Source organism: Odocoileus virginianus, chromosome 21 (genome assembly GCF_023699985.2).
Source record: "Odocoileus virginianus isolate 20LAN1187 ecotype Illinois chromosome 21, Ovbor_1.2, whole genome shotgun sequence".
NCBI lineage: Eukaryota > Metazoa > Chordata > Mammalia > Artiodactyla > Cervidae > Odocoileus > Odocoileus virginianus.
In genome coordinates this window covers 43,697,853-43,714,577 of record NC_069694.1, presented here as the reverse complement: position 1 = coordinate 43,714,577, position 16,725 = coordinate 43,697,853, and the positions used below count along the sequence as shown (strand labels likewise).

At 37.6% G+C, this 16,725-nt stretch overlaps 1 protein-coding gene and 1 pseudogene across 5 annotated transcripts in view; one reads left to right on the top strand and one right to left on the bottom strand.

Moving 5' to 3' along the window:
* The window catches only part of TBCK (TBC1 domain containing kinase), a 196,061-nt gene extending 179,345 nt beyond the window's left edge, over window positions 1-16,716 (bottom strand). For 2 of the 5 annotated variants that reach the window (XM_020901197.2, XM_020901201.2), the window contains exons 1-2: window positions 16,405-16,716; window positions 7,999-8,220 (exon numbers count right to left, since the gene is read on the bottom strand). In XM_020901197.2, coding sequence (XP_020756856.2) covers window positions 7,999-8,191 — 193 coding nt within the window. In that variant the 5' untranslated portion in view covers window positions 8,192-8,220; window positions 16,405-16,716. Of the gene's footprint in view, window positions 1-7,998; window positions 8,221-15,521; window positions 15,576-16,404 lie in introns of those variants that run through there. The other 3 variants (XM_070452250.1, XM_020901198.2, XM_020901200.2) reach the window with 3 other exon arrangements.
* Window positions 11,798-12,163, top strand: LOC110142157 (enhancer of rudimentary homolog pseudogene; annotated as a pseudogene).
* Window positions 16,717-16,725: the final 9 nt, after the last annotated feature.

The following is a 16,725-nucleotide window of genomic DNA, read 5'->3' as shown; positions in this document are numbered from 1 at the left end:
AAAATGGCAAAGGTAGAAAAATGAGAGCAGAAGACAGGGAAAATTTCAGAGGAGGAGATCCAATAAAAGGAAATACTCTCAGTAAGCACTGGTTCAAGGTAAGGTAAGGCCTGGCCTGCTGAGAGAAGAGATGATGGACAATGGTACACAGGCAATCATGTGAAGTGTGAGGGCAGGATGCATATGGGTCACTTCTTGGAAGCTCAAACTGAGGTGGTGGCATTATATAGAATGACCTGAAACACAAAATTTAAACTACTACAAATGAATACCATCACTTTCAGGGAAAAAAAATAAAGCTCCGGGTGATCTGAACAGGAACCTAAAGAAAATTAAATTTGAAAGATCATGAAATGAAGAGAAAAAAAGGAAAATTAACAGGAAAGAAAGCTGTGAAATTAAAGGTCTAGATCTTCAATGCAATACAGAAAAGAGCATGCAAGGTTGAATTCCAAGTGATTTAGCACAAATATGAAGATCTAGAAGGAAAAAGCAAATAATGCTGTCAGAAAACCAAAATGGGAAGCAGCATTTCTGTCAGTTTTCCTTACACCTAACCGGCCACCTCTCCTTAGTCTCCTCGGTAGACAGGTAACTCTTCTAACCAAATTTATTTATTTATTAATTTTTTGGCTGCACCATGCAGCTTGTGGGATCTTAGTTCCCCAAGCCGGGACTGAACTCAGACCCACAGCAGTGAAAGCACCAAGTCTTAACCACTGGACCACCAGGGAATTTCCCCTCTACCCAAATTTAAATACTTTCTCCACTTTTGATTCTGGGTCTTCAACTGTGTTTTCTCCTTATTTACTCCCAAGGCTGAAAAACTCCTGAATTTTACCTCAAGCCCAGAGTTCTCTTTTAAACTCCATAGCCAATTCCTCACTTTAATATAAAAGTCACCTCAAACTCAACATAACTCAAACTGAATTTATAGTTTGCTCCTTAAGCCTTTCCCTTTAGTAAATGGTACCACTATCCTGCTAGCTGCTCAGGCTACAAACTTAGGAGTAACCTCCATTTCTCAAATCCAAAGAAAAGGCACTGCTATTTCTATCTTTCAAATGTCTACAGAATCTGTGGTTTGCTTCATCTGCCACAATCTGGGTCTAAGCCAACATCATTTCTTACTAGATTACTAAAACAATCTCTTAAACAATCATCTCCAATAAATTGTTACTGCCCTCCAACATATTTTCATGCTAAAATCTAAGTGCTAAAATAATAATTAATAAAACTGAATACGCAACTCCCTGTTTAGCCTGTTTTTTGTCATTTTGTGTATTGCTCACCAACTTCCAGTCACACTGATCTTCCTTCACCTTTACTGCTTTAAAGTACTACTACATGGATTCCTATTGCCTAAGATGATCCTCCCTGTTTTCCTCCCAGTGAACTCCTATCATGAAACACAGTGACTAAGGGCACAGGCTATTTGGTCTGGGCTCAGATTTTAGGCTTAACACTCATTAGTTTGCTAACCTCTCTATGCCAAGGTTTCCTCTTCTGCAAAATGAGGGAAAAATAAGGACCTACCTCATAGAGCTGTTGTAAGGTTGAAATGAGTTAATACATAATAAGGACCTGGCATACAAGAATCACTAAGTGTTAGCTATTATTATTACTATACAGTTAAATGTGATTTCCTCCAGAAACACTTTCCTGGTCCCCCCAAATCAATTCGCGCCTCCTATAATATGATCCATTTCACAATGTACTTTTCTTTTGTAGCATTCATTTGAAATCCTAAGGATCTGTATACATTTTTATCTAATGTCTTTGTTCTTTACTAGATAATACATTTCCTGATGGCAGGAAAGATTTTGGTCTTGTTCAAAATGCATCACCAGTGTCTAAAACAATATCTCAAATATACACATCTAACTTAAAAATATTTGTTAAATTAGTTAACTTGAGCAAAGACTCAATGTGGCCATTAGAAATGAATAAGTCTCATATAAAGACTGTCATTTTCTAAATAGAAATCTGTACTGTGTAGAAAAGCATATGCCTGCTCTGTAAACTAGGCATAATAATATCACAATAGCACTGATTTTAATATAAAAGACCATCAGAATATGCTAAAATGTGCATACTCCATTAATTAATAATTTTAAATTAGATATTCACAAGTCTCCATATCTATGAAAGATGTTAAAGTGTCTGACATTAGTATAAAATATGTCAGGTTTACAATGATTTAGAAAAAAAAATTATCAAGTTTCTTCAGGAAACTCCTTCAAAACTTCATAAACTAGAGTTTGCCAAAGCTTCAGGATCCTATGGAACCTTAAAGTAAATATTACTTTAATATAGCAGACCCATAATCCTGGCAGAATATCAAAGATTTCTCCGAGAGGTAATGGAATATATACCAAGACAATGTTTCCAATATGAACCAGGTTTTTTCCCAAAAAATCATTAGAGGGACTTCATCCTGAAACTCTAAACAACTGTTTGAAAATAACTTTTGCTTGTTATAAAATAATATAGTTTCACAGAATAAAATATGACAAAAATATTTGAGAATAATATGCCAAATATAAATCAGCAATATAGTGGCATTATTTATAAAAAACAAATGTGACACCAAGATGAACTTTAAAGAGTAGAACATACAAGAACCATTACTTAATCTTTCTTATATGAAATATTTGATGAGTGCCACATATCTCTGTAGTGTACATACAGTTTGAGCTGTAAGTTTTAAGTCAAGGCTAAGACATGGAAGAGAGTACAGTATTAAGCAAGACAGATAATAAAGTAGTTGAATAAAAAGAGGGACTAAATGAAAGATTCAAAAAACTTTTAACTTAGAGAAAGGTAAATTGTGAATGTGTTAAGATAATATGAAAGGTTATTAGAAAACAGTTACTGCATCATTCTTCACAGTAAAAACTGAGATTAGCTCATCACCTTTTAAATAAAATCTCTAAATAAATATTTATACAGTCAAACTGATAAAGGGTAATTCTGGGCTTAAGAAACAGTATCATAATTAAAAAAAAAGAAATACTATCATTACTAGGTCACTGTGATGGTCAGTTTTATGAGTCAACAGGCTAGGCTATAGTCTTCAGTTATTTAAACACTAGCCTAGGTGTTACTGTGAAGACATTAAATAATTGATTAAAATCTACAATTAGTTTAATGTGAGTAAGGAAGATTACCCTAGATAATCTGGGTGGTCCTGATTCAATCAGTTACTAAGGCCTTAAGAGCAGAATCCAGTCTTCTCCGGAGAAGAAATCCCACACTTGGGACTATGACTTCAGCTATTATATGAAAATTCACCTTGTCCTTGATGATCTGCCCTATGGATTTCAGGCTAGTTTACCCAGCCCCCACAATCACATAAACGAACCTCAACCAATTAATCTATAGCTATCAGGCTATCTAGCCATCTATCTCCTACTGGTTCTGTTTCTTTGATGGAACTCTAAACTGATACAGACACTCAGGTTGAAATATACATATGCAGCTAGAGATACAGAATTATCTTATAGTCCCTTAACAATTCAATTATTCTCTACCTAAATTTCAAATCTATTAATTAAAATAATTTTGTTCTTGATTTTCCTAGCAATAAAAAAATTTTTGAGTAATCAATACCAAATCAATTGGAATATATTACCATTTATAATCATTTCTATCCTTCTAAAACTGCTGAGATTTCAAGTTCAAAAGAAAAAGATTAAGTTTGCTAACTTAAGTATTTTCATGCTTTATTGACCTTTTTTTCTTTTAAAGATATTCTACTCAATTTCTCTTTTGATAAATCAAGTTCAAAAATTCAAATGTAAACTATTGAGATTAAATACATCAACCCGCTGCTGCTGCTAAGTCGCCTCAGTTGTGTCCAGCTCTGCGCGACCCCATGGACTGCAGCCCACCAGGCTCCTCCGTCCATGGGATTTTCCAGGCAAGAGTAGTGGAGTGGGTTGCCATTGTCTTCTCCTTCAACCTGCTGAGTTAGCAAGAAACTAATATCATCTTGAATCAGTTCTGAATGATCTGTTGGAAACAGTGAAAGCTGGACTTCTGAGCTAACCTAACATGTGAAAACAATGTTACTAAAATGAACCACATGTTACACTTTACTCCAAGTAAAATGAGGAGAGTGTGGGACTAACAATGACAAGATGAGAGATATCTGTGTAGCAAGAACAGGATAAAGAAACCAAAATCAAGATTCTTTTGAGGAGGCAAGTACAGTCCAAACCAAAATGATTACATCATTGAGAAATATGCATTGTTCACTTAGGAGATTGTTGACTTTTCAAATTTTTTCAAACTAAATGTAACTGAAATGACTGGGATGTTTGGAACAAACGGACCTTCACAACAACACTTACTCTAATTTCATTAGTTACTCCTTAGGCTTATGACTTTTCAGGACAAGGAAGATTGCCAATAGTGGGGGGGGGGGAAGTAATCGAATTCCCTAACCTTTTGACAATAACAGACATTTTCATTCTAGGCAGTCAAACTTAAAATATATGAATTTTATACACATCCATAATCTGTGTGTCCCCAGAAGAGAGGGCTGTGGAGACCTAGGAGCAGGGCAGTCAGGGGAAACAGAGTAACCAGGAATATGGTGATTGGGCCTAAGGAGACTACCCACATTGTTGAGCTGGGTTCAACATTAACAGAGTTTAACAGTGTCCAAGGAGATTACTTCCTACCTGACATTTATAACTAAAAAGAAGTTTCCTATGCAGTTAGCAGTAGGGTTCCCCAGAGAGATGATGTCATAAGGTTTTTCCTAGTTCAGTATTTACAGAGGCTCACTTAGGTAGAAGGATGAAAAAAGGAGCTCAAGACTCTTGACTCTAGGACTATAGAGTTAATTATCCCAAAAAGCCTATTCCAAAAAGTCTAGGGAAAACTGGACAGAGGCAAGACTCCAGTCATCTGAAGTGATGCTCCAAATAGGCTTCCAGTCAGTGGGAAAAAATAAAGGGCACGTCCTGGGTTTCCCTGGGGGCTCAGTGGTAAAGAATTGGTCTGCTAATGCAAGAGACACAGGTTCCATCCCTGACCCAGGAAGATCCCACATGCCAAGGAGAGACTAAGCCCATGCTCCACAAGAGTTGAGCCTGTGCTTTAGAGCCTGGGAGCTGAAACTACTGAACTCTGCGTGCCCTGGAGCCCAGGCTCTGCAACAAGAGAAGCCCCCACAATGAGAAGGCCAGCGCACCACAACTGAGAAGCCCCGGCCTGCCACCAACAAGGGAAAAGCCCGAGTGGCAGTGAAGATCCAGCACAGCCAAAAATCAATCAATCAATCAATCTTAAAACAAAAAAAAAAAAATGAAAAAGTCCCAAGAACTGAGTAAAGTGGCAAGAATTTGGGAAGATAAGCATAGTCCAAATTTCCAGACATACAACAGCAAATTTTGGTTACTCATTACAGATGATAATGATCTACCATATGGCCATATTGGAGTGATTTTGGAACTAAGCCAATTCCACAAGCCAAAATTCTTTAGAATTTGTAATTGGATGGGGGTGGGGTGGTATTTGAGGCATTCAGGGCTTGACAATATCTATCAACTATTTGGTTATATAAAAGCCCCATATGATATCTATAATTTAGTTATTGTCTTGAAGCTCTTTAGCAAACAAAAACTTTAGCAAAAAGGTTTTTTAAATTTGCTTGTTTGTAAACAACAAACTTCCCAAAAGTTCCTAGGCTACTTAATTGCTCTGTGCCTCAATTTCCTCATTTGTAAAATGTGAATACAATAAGAATTCCTACTTCATGGTAATATTGTAAGGATTAAGTTAATTAAAATATGTAAAGCATTTAGAATACTGCCTAATAAGTAATAAACACTCAATAAATGTTAGCCATTAATAACATTTATTATAAAAAACATTTTCTATTCAAATTCTATAAAACTTTCAGAGAAACTATTATCAAGAGGCATAACCTAGACTACTTGAAAGTATCATTTAGCCTGTTTTTCAACAAAACTAAGGAAATAAGAGTTTGCATTTTTTTCAGCACCTGTAGTATTAGGTTGAAAGATCTGAAAATGCGATTTTTTAAGGGAATAAAAACAGTAAAATATCAGTAAGTATATGGGGTTAACTTTCACAATTCATTTTGTTAGAGAAATTAAATATATTTCACTGAAATGTATTTAAAATAATTTTAAGCATGAAATTAAGCTTTCAAAAATAATTTTAAAATAATTAGAAGATTGCCACCATAAGCACCTTCAGGGGTGCTATGGATTGAACATTTGTGCCCCACCTCCCAAATCCACCTGTTGACACCTAATCCTCAGTGTGATGGTGTCCGGTGGTGGGGCTTTAGGGGGTGATTAAATTATGAGGGTGTCCATGCTAAGGCGCTTCAGTCATGTCCGACTCTTTGCAACCCCATGGACTGTCCCCCACCAGGCTTCTCTGTCCATGGGGATTCTCCAGGCAAGTATTGAAGTGGGTTGGCATGCCCTTCTCCAGGGGATCTTCCCAATCCAGGGATTGAACTCGAGTCTCTTGTATTTTCTGCATTGACAGACACTAGCCCCACATGGGAAGTCATGAGGGTAAGGCCCTCACAAACAGGATCAGTGCTCTTATTTTGTAAAAGAAGCCTGAGAAAACTCCCTTTCCCCTCCCACCAAGTGAGGTTACAGGGAGAAGTTGACTGTTAAGGAAGAAGTGGGCCCCACCAGACATAGCATCTGCTATTGCCTTAATATTGGACTTCCCAGCCACCAGAACTGTGAGGGACAGACTCTTCTTGTTTATAAGCCACTCGGTTTATAGTGTCATATTTTAGCAAGGAGAATGGGCTAAGATATGTTATAGAAGAACCTGACTTTATGACTGCATGCGTGCATGCTAAGTCGCTTCAGTTATATACAGTTCTTTGTGCCTCTATGGACCATAGCCTGCCAGACTCCTCTGTTCATGGGATTCTCCAGGCAAGAATAACAGTGTAGGTTGCCATGCCCTCCCCCAGAGGATTGAACCTACATCTTTTACATCTTCTGCACTGGCAGCCAGGTTCTTTACCACCAGTGCTACTTGGAAAGCCTGGACTATACAACTAAAAAGGCAGTAAACTTCTTCCTGGTGAAATACTGACTTTTTAACCAATAGAGTTCAACTCTACTAAATGAAATCCTATATAAAAAGACTAATGCAGCTACGAAGAGGTAAAAACATTAGTGACCCTCTTTTCACTGGAAGAAACTTAGCCCAAATTATTACTTTCAACCATAAAATACATTCTAATAAACAATTCTCTAAGTTTCTATTTGGCTTCTCAGGTGGCTCAGTGGTAATGAATCCACCTGCCAATGCAGGAGATGCAAGAGATGCAGGTTCGATCCCTGGGTCAGGAAGATCCCCTGAACAAGGAAATGGCAACCCACTTCAGTCTTCTTGCCTGGAAAATTCCATGGATAGAGGAACCTGGTGGTCTACTGCCCACGGGGTCACAGCAAGTTGGACATGACGAGTGACAGAACACTAAGTTTCTAACATTAGAATTTTCATTTCCTTTTTAGAGAGATGAAGAAATATGCTTGAGGCTAGGGGCTTCCCTGAAAAAGAATATTAAAAATCCTGATTCTCAGATCTGAGAAATATGAATCATTCAAATGCAGTCAGGAAAACTCAAATGACTCAGTTTGGCTGGAGTGAAAAGTACTGGCAAGCAAACATACACACTCTGATTACTTTATATGTTTACTATTTATTATTATGGCTTCCCTGGTGTCTCAGATGGTAAAGAATCTGCCTGTAGTAAGACCCAGGTTCAATCCCTGGGTTGGGACGATCCCCTGGAGAAGGGAATGGCAACCCACTCCAGTATTCTTGCCTGGAGAATCTCATGGACAGAGGAGTTGGGTTGGCTACAGTCCATCGGGCTGCAAAGATCAGACAGGACTGAGTGATTAACACTTACTGTATATATTATAACCTAATCAGGGTAACAGGGTAGAGAACACAAAATATGAGAAAACAACTCACCGTGCTTTCCCCTAGAAATATCCACATACTGGCACAGCCTGGGGTGAGTGATGGTCTTGAGGATTTGAAAGCGCCCTAAAATCTTGATGGAATTTGGTGTGAGAGGAAGCCCATTGCTTCCACAGACATCATGGGGCAGAGCAGAGGCAAAGAAGGTAAAGGCCCCCATTTCGGCATCCTTCAAGGGAAACATTCTCGGAGTCCTAAATCTTCCCTGGTAATCTAGAAAAGGAGAGAATTTTTTTATAGATCAGCTAAGCATTAAGCCAGTGTTTTCTCACCTTAAATATGATTAACCATATATAATTTGGAGGGAAATGTCAATCTGTACATTTTACAGTGAAATTATCAATGTGAGAAAATTTCAAGATAATATCAAAGAGGAAAAACCACCCAATCATGAATTTATATTGCAGCTCTAAATCAAAATCAAAGATTTGCAATGGCATATAAAAGAAAAGATAGAACACTCCCTCTGCAAGGATGCCTGACAATTTTAAGAGTTTAGAAGAAGCTTGTTATTGTACATTCATATTAATAAGGCTCTTCTCTTTAACTAAAGTTTGAATATACCACAGACTACAAGTACTTTTCTTTTTCATAGTACAAGGAGTCGGGAAAGAGGAAATAAGGACACCAACCAGAACTTTAAATAATCAAGGACTCTACTAACAGTATTAAGAATCAAACTAACATCATCCAGCAATCCCACTAATAGGCATATACCCTCAGGAAACCAAATTGAAAAAGACACGTGTACCCCAATGTCCAATGCAGCACTATTTATAATAGTTAAGACACGGAAGCAACCTAGATATCCACTGACAAATGAATGGATAAAGAGCTGTGGTACACATATACAATGGACTATTATTCAGCCATTAAAAAAAAAACACATTTGAGTCAGGTCTAATGAAGTGGATGAACCTAGAGCCTATTATATAGAGTGAAGTAAGTCAGAGAGAGATAAACAAATATCATTATTAATGCATATGTGTATTTATATATATATATATATATATATATATATATATATATATAATCTAGAAAGATGGTACTGATGAACAGATTTTCAGGGCAGCAATGGAGATGCAGGCAGAGAGAACAGACTTATGGATATGGGGTGGGGTGGGGAAGAAGGAGAGGGTGGGATGAATGGAGAGAGAACATGGAAACATATACATTAGCATACGCAAAATAGATAGTCAATGGGAGTCTGCTGTATGACCTAGGGAACTCAAATTGGGGCTCTTCACCAACCTAAAGGGGTGGGATTGGGTGGGAGGGAGGTTCCAGAGGGAAGGGACACGCGTCTACCTATGACTGATTCATGTTGATAGCAGAAACCCACACAATATTGCAAAGCAATTATCCTTCAATTAAAGATAAATAAATTTTTAAAAATAAAAAGAATTAAGCTAGATAACAAACAGCCTTATAATGTTACTTAAATAACTAATCAATTTTTGTTTTAAAGTCAGGTGCTTTGCAAGTGGTGTTTTACTGCCCTCACTGATCTTGACAGATGTTATTGCCTCCAGGTTAGAAACAGATATTCTACCTGAAGATCCTGAGGGGTCCTAGCAGTATAGTTTCCAAAGCAAATGGAGTCCAGTATTTTATCATGAAGTGGCCTGAAGATTAAGAAGCTTAGTTTAAAATCTGTAGCACATTATGACAACCACAATAAAAAAGGTCTCCCAACAAAAAAATCTCTCTCTCACCTAGGTGTCTCACTAAAAAGACACTGATTGGTCAGGCACTGCATTATTCCCTTCCAGGTTTCACAATAAAACCTGGAATTATAAATCAAGACAATAGGCTGCTTTTCATGTATCTGTCCAGAAACTTCATTAAAACATTAAAAAGAACTGTTTTAAAAGGTGTAAACTCATAACAAGGAAGAGGACAGAAAGAGGCCATGAACTGATTTCAAGAAACTCCTATAAAGCATCCTGAATAGGTAAGAGCACTGTCACAAGAAACAGAGAGGAGGAGGTTACAATCTGTGATATAGTTAAGAGGTGTGCTCATCCTCTTCAGATCAGAGGCTTCAGATTCAGAGAAGGAGGGAACAGTGGTGAACAACAGCAGCCAGAAGAATATTTGAAATGAGAAATATAGCATTTGAAAGGCTGAAGAATAGAAGACAACTTTGCCACCAGAGCCCCATTACTGGCAATTTGTTCATCCTCCTATCCAAGGATAAGGTTACTACTGCACCATTGTATGAAACTGTCATGAGATTAGGGAAGAATCCAAAAGAAACTTCAAAAATACTAAGTAATATCCTAGTTCTTAATTGATGGGTTAAGGGTGTACATATTATTCTCCATAATTTCACATTCTGTATCTCCACCTATCTATATATATATGTGCTATATACAATATATCTCATAAAACTGAAAGCTTTTTTCATTTTAAACTGGAAAATATTTTTAAACACAATGAACTAATTTTCAACAAAGGCCAAGGAATAGAATAGGAAAATGACAGTCTTTTTAATAAATGGTACTACAAAAAGATGTTCATATGGGAAGAAGATTAACCTCAACTCCTACTGCTAAATCCACAGAAGTCTGATATGGATTATAGACCTAAATGTAAAAGCTAAACTGTAAGTCTTCTGCACAAGAAGATTAAAAAAAAAAAAAAGACGATTTTTTGCAACCTTAGAATAGGCAAAGATTTCTCAAGCAAGATAAGAAAAGCCATAAAAAATGAACTTTAGGGGCCTCCCTGTGGTCCAGGGGTTAAGAATTCACCTGCCAACACATGGGACATGGGTTCGATTCCTGGTCTGGAAGATCCCACATGCCGCAGAGCAACTAAGCACACGCACCGCCAACTACCAAGCCCCAGCTCCAGAACTCATAAGCCACAACTGCTGAGCCCATGAGTCCTAGAGCCTGTGCTCTGCAACAAGAGAAGCCACAGCAATAAGAAGCCTGAGTACCACAACACAGAGTTGCCCCGCTCGCGGCAACTAGAGATAGCCCGTGCACAGCAATGAAAACCTAGCACAACCAAACATAAATAAATAAATCTTAAAAAATACTTTATTTAAAAAAATCTATTGTTTCTCTGTCCTAGCAACAAACAAATGGGAACTAAAATGAACACAGATCTCATCTGAGCCAATTAAAAACAAAGCAATGAGAATTTTTTTAAAAAGATGAACTTTATAGAGTGGGCTTCATCAAAATTAAAAACACTGCACATCAAAAGCCACACTTGAGAAAATACAAATCCAAGCTAAAGTTAATTATGACATATCGATCTATATATACATGACATTTTTATCAAATACACACACACACATATATATGCATGTATGTTTGTATATATGATAATGGAGCTTCCCTAGTAACAGACTAGCATTCAGAATATATAAAGAATGCCTACAACTTAATAATAAAAAGAAAGACAAGTCAACACAAAATAGGTAAAGATCTGAAATGTGTATTTTCACAAAAGAGGAATACAAATAGACAATAAACACATGAAAAAGTTCTCAATGTAATTAATCAGCGGGAAAATGCAAATTAAAACCACAACATACCATTTTACAACTATCAGAATGGCTAAAATTGGAATGACTGGCAATACCAAGTGTTGAGAAAAATGCGGAATTGGAGCTGATTCTCTGATGCTTATGGTAGTGTTAAAATGACACAAGGACTTTGACAAACTGTCCTAAAGTTAATAGTACCCCTTACAACTCAAATTCCATTCCTATTGGGTATTAACCCAATAAAAACTAAAATGTCCATAAAAATACTTGTACAAGTGTGCGGCAGCGGAGTCGGCATCGGCTGCAGCGGGAGACTTTGGCGCAATGTCTCACACCATTTTGCTGGTACAGCCTACCAAGAGGCCAGAAGGCAGAACTTACGCTGACTATGAATCTGTGAATGAGTGTATGGAAGGTGTTTGTAAAATGTATGAAGAACATCTGAAGAGAATGAATCCCAACAGCCCCTCTATCACATATGATATCAGTCAGTTGTTTGATTTTATTGATGACCTGGCAGACCTCAGCTGCCTTGTTTACGGAGCTGATACCCAGACATACCAGCCCTATAACAAAGATTGGATTAAAGAGATCTACATGCTCCTTCCTCGACAGGCCCAACAGGCTGGGAAATAGTTGAGTTTGGAAGCATTAGGGGAACGGGGGTGGTCTTGGAACACAGATATGTGCAGTGTGCTGTAGTGGAAGTTTTGTATTATAGTTATCCTGTTTCCATTTTGGTATACCCTAGCCAGAATTGAATGTATTAGATAAAATGTGATGATCTTATCCAATCTGAAAACCCCTTTGCCCTCCTCCACCCCCTTTTTTTTTACTTAAACATTTTTATGATGATTTAGATGGAAGTTGGTTTTTGTCAGTTAATGTTGGTTCCAGTCCTTCAAACTGTTCATACCTGCTTTATAACATCCACTGTACTAATCCTCCTTCAAATTGGGGTGGGGAGTGGAGGCACAGTTTAGTTACGCCCTCAAGATAAAGTCTTGGTCAAAAACAAATAAATGTTCTTTAGTTATAAAAAAAAAAAATACTTGTACGAGAATGTTCACAGTAGTTTGATTCATAACAGCCCCAAACTGGAAGCAATGTAAACATCACACACGTGAACTGCTAAGCAAGTTGTGGTATATTCATACAATGAAACACTATTTCTAAACAACAAAAAAGGAATAAATATGCCAATATATGGATCTATCTCAAAAATATTATGTTGATGAAAGCAGTAGACACAGAAGAGTTCATATCCTATGGCTCCATTTAAATGTTACAGAACTACAGTTTTAAACTATAGTGATAAGAATGAGAATGTAGTGCCTGGGGTGGGGAGGAGGGTTGTGGGAACAGTCTTGGAAAGGGAAAGGTAGGAACTTTGTTCAGTTCAGTTCAGTCACTCAGTCGTGTCCGACTCTTTGCAACCCCATGAATTGCTGCACTCGAGGCCTCCCTGTCCATCACAAACTCCTGGAGTTTATTCAAAAGTCATGCCCGAGTTGGTGATGTCATCCAGCCATCTCATCCTCTGTCGTCCCCTTCTCCTCCTGCCCCCAATTCCTCCCAGCATCAGGGTCTTTTCCAGTGAGTCAACTCTTTGCATGAGGTGGCTCATGCTCAAAGTATTGGAGTTTCAGTTTCAGCATCAGTCCTTCCAATGAACACCCAGGACTGATCTCCTTCAGGATGGACTGGTTGGATCTCCTTGCAGTCCAAGGGACTCTCAAGAGTCTTCTCCAACAACACAGTTCAAAACCATCAATTCTTCAGCACTCAACTTTCTTCACAGTCCAACTCTCACATCCATACATGACCACTGGAAAAACCATAGCCTTGACCAGACGGACCTTTGTTGGCAAAGTAATGTCTCTGCTTTTTAATATGCTATCTAGGTTGGTCATAACTTTCCTTCCAAGGAATAAGCGCCTTTTAATTTCATGGCTGCAGTCACCAGAGAGGAACTTTGTGGAATAGCACAAATGTTTCACATCTTGACTAGGGTGGTGAATGCTACATGTCTGTTGACATGTATCAAAACTCACCAAACTGGTCACTTAAAATCAGTGCATTTTAATATATGTAAATTTTATCTCATTAAAAAAATAACAATGAAACAAAATTAAGGGAATATGAGAAAAATAATTTTAAAAATTAGTGCTTGTAAATTAAACATATGATCAAAAAACTAGACAGAAGTGTTGGAAAATAAAGTTGAGACTACTACTCAGAACATGAAGCAAATGCACAAACAGATAAAAACATAAAAGATTACAAACACAGTGAATCAAGCCAAGAATTCAACAACCACCTTACAGTAATTTCAACAAAAGAGAACAGAGAAAAATAAAGAGGAAAAAGGTATAAAAGACCAGGAGAAAATTACCCACAGTTGAAGGGAAATTAAAGAGGCTTCTAATTTTAAGAAGACTAAACTAACCAGAGATATTTATTCAGGCTTCACTGAATGAGTTCATTGCAAGGAGAACAAACTTAGAACAAAACATGCCATAGCAGATATTCAAAGCTTCAAGTATAACTAAAAATGTTAATCATTTCAGAGAGAAAACAAATAGTTCAGGCATCAAAACATCAAGATCCAACACTCATTCTCATGTCCTCAAGAGCATCAATGGAAGTTAGAAGATGGTGATGCCCTGAAAAACTGTAAGAAACATAATTTAGTTTCTATACCCAGCCAAACTATCAATCATAATAGTAAAATAATTTACACTATGCAAACACTAAAAAATAAAATCACTACCCACATGTTTTTATGAATAAATTTTTTAAGGATGTATTCTATCAAAACAGAGGGGAAAATCAAGTAGTAAAAGACATTGTACCTTATTGTACCTTTATACAATATTGTAACAAGTACCTTATTCAAGATTTCAATGAATATAATTCAGTATAGAAGTTGTCAAAAGGACCAGAAGGTAATCTGTTCAAATCAAAAAGAAAGTAATGGGGCTCCAAGGGGAATGTCTTCAAGCAGAGAAATGGCAGGGAGGTTCTCATACAAAGAATAAGAGGACTTGGTGAATAAAGCACATGAATCTTTTCCCTCGAAGAAAGTACAAAGTCCTCTGTGAAAGTGAGGAGGGTCAAAAACTAGATAAGAAGTATATAATCGAAAAAATTAAGCACACTTAACTATGGCATAATTTTGGTTACTGCAGAGGAAGAAAGAACAATCCATTTGACATTAATATTACAATCTCATTAGTGTGGTACATAGGTTATGAAATTAAACACCTGGAAGAAAATGTATAATGGCATATTTCTTGGCTATGCACTGAACTTTATTTACAAAACCATAATATTGTAACATTTTACTGGTTTTTATACACATAAACAAAACAAAAAACAATTGGAGTTAATAAATACACTGTAACAATTAATAAGGTTGTCAATGTATACGGAAAAGTCCATCTACTGAAAGGCAGGAGTGAGTGGATGTGGTTTCTGCCATATAAAGGTAGAGTCACTACTTTCCTTGTTTTACTAAACAAGGAGCCAAATATATGTATTTTCAAAAGCTGATGTGAAAAAGTAAAGTTTACATATTACTTAGAATTATGAAATTAACCAGTATTAAAACTAAAAATTGTGATAACCACTCAAAAATTTATAGAAGAGAGGTTGTGGATGGTGTGGGCTATCTTAAGTCAATTTTTAAAAAAAGAATTAGCGGTTTAACATATTATTCAACATACATACCCAAAATTCGAAAAGATTAAATGTGGTTATCTTTGAAGGAACAGGACTGAGGGCAGAAAGACACTGAGCCGCTGCATTTTACTATTACTATGTCTTTTGATTTTCAATCAGACACACCTATCACTTAGACAACTAAAGATCAAATCACCAAATACAACGCAAATAATTCAAAACGATAAAACACTAGTTAGCACAAACCATTTCATCAACATTCTGCTTCAACTACGTCTTAAGTTGGGTATACATAAAAAGGTTCACATACAACAAATACACTTACATAGATTTCCTCACACTTGGTGAGTGGAAGAAGGTCAGTGGGGGAAAAAAACAGCTGAGATGAGAGATTAGTTGAGAGGGAGAGAGAGAAAAAAAAAAACAATTAAAGAAGCTGGATTTGAACATTCATTCATTCACCAAATATCCTTAAGTTCCTATTTTAAGTCAGGCACTTTTTCCAGCTTCTGCCCCACCAGTGAACAAACACGACAATATTTACCCTCAAAGAACTTGAAGCGGAAATGTATCACAGGCAAAAAAGGTCAAAAATTGGGCAAAAGATGCTTATTTCATTATAAATAAAAGTTGACACATTTTTAATGGGTTAATAACACTAGTTATTAACTATAAAGTTAATAACACTTTATATACTTTTAATGGGTTAATAACACTAGTTATTAACTATAAAGTTAATAACACTTTATATACTTTTCTGCAAACAGCTGTCTTTCTAGCCCAAACAAAGACAGGGACAAGAGTCCTTGAAAAGCAACCACTGACAACTCTTACATTCTTCCACTTCACAAATGAATGTCACATGTCGATAACTGGCTAAGCCTTCGAAAACAAGAAACCAAAGCAAGAGTTCGAATCTACGTTGACTAGTGGAGAGCCGAATCCATATTCTCTCAGCTCCTCTTTCAACCTTCCTTTGAACAGTCAGGCAGCAATTCCTTTTAAAAAGCTGCCTACAGTTCTCGGTGGACCCAGGTGAGTAGGGAGGAGGGGGGCTGTGGGTGGGGATTGGAAACTGTGATGAGTAACCAAAAGCAGCACCGGTGATCTCTTTCAATCACAGCGGGAAGTGCGGGGCCACTCGCTGCACCTGACCTTCCTCTACCTCCCGTCACACCCACCCATAAAAAACTGGGAAACCGAAATACCTGCCTCTGGGTCTGGGGCCGCAGGCTGACACAAAGATAAGGGAATGGAGCTGCTACACAGGGCCCCAGAGCTGTCGCTGTGGCTGGCGTTGCCGCTATTGCTTAGGGCACCAGGCCGCGCATTGCAGGTACTTCTACAAAAGAGGCTGCTCCTGGAGCTCCGGGAGCTCCAAGACTGCCCTCTGCCCGCGAGCGAAGTCAGCGGGCCTTGCCAGCTCGGAATCCGGCCAGGAGAACGAGCCCGGCGCTCTCCGCTGACAGGTCCCCTCTCTCCCAGCTACCCGCAGCTCGGCCCTTTCCTCTGACATCACAAATTCTGCG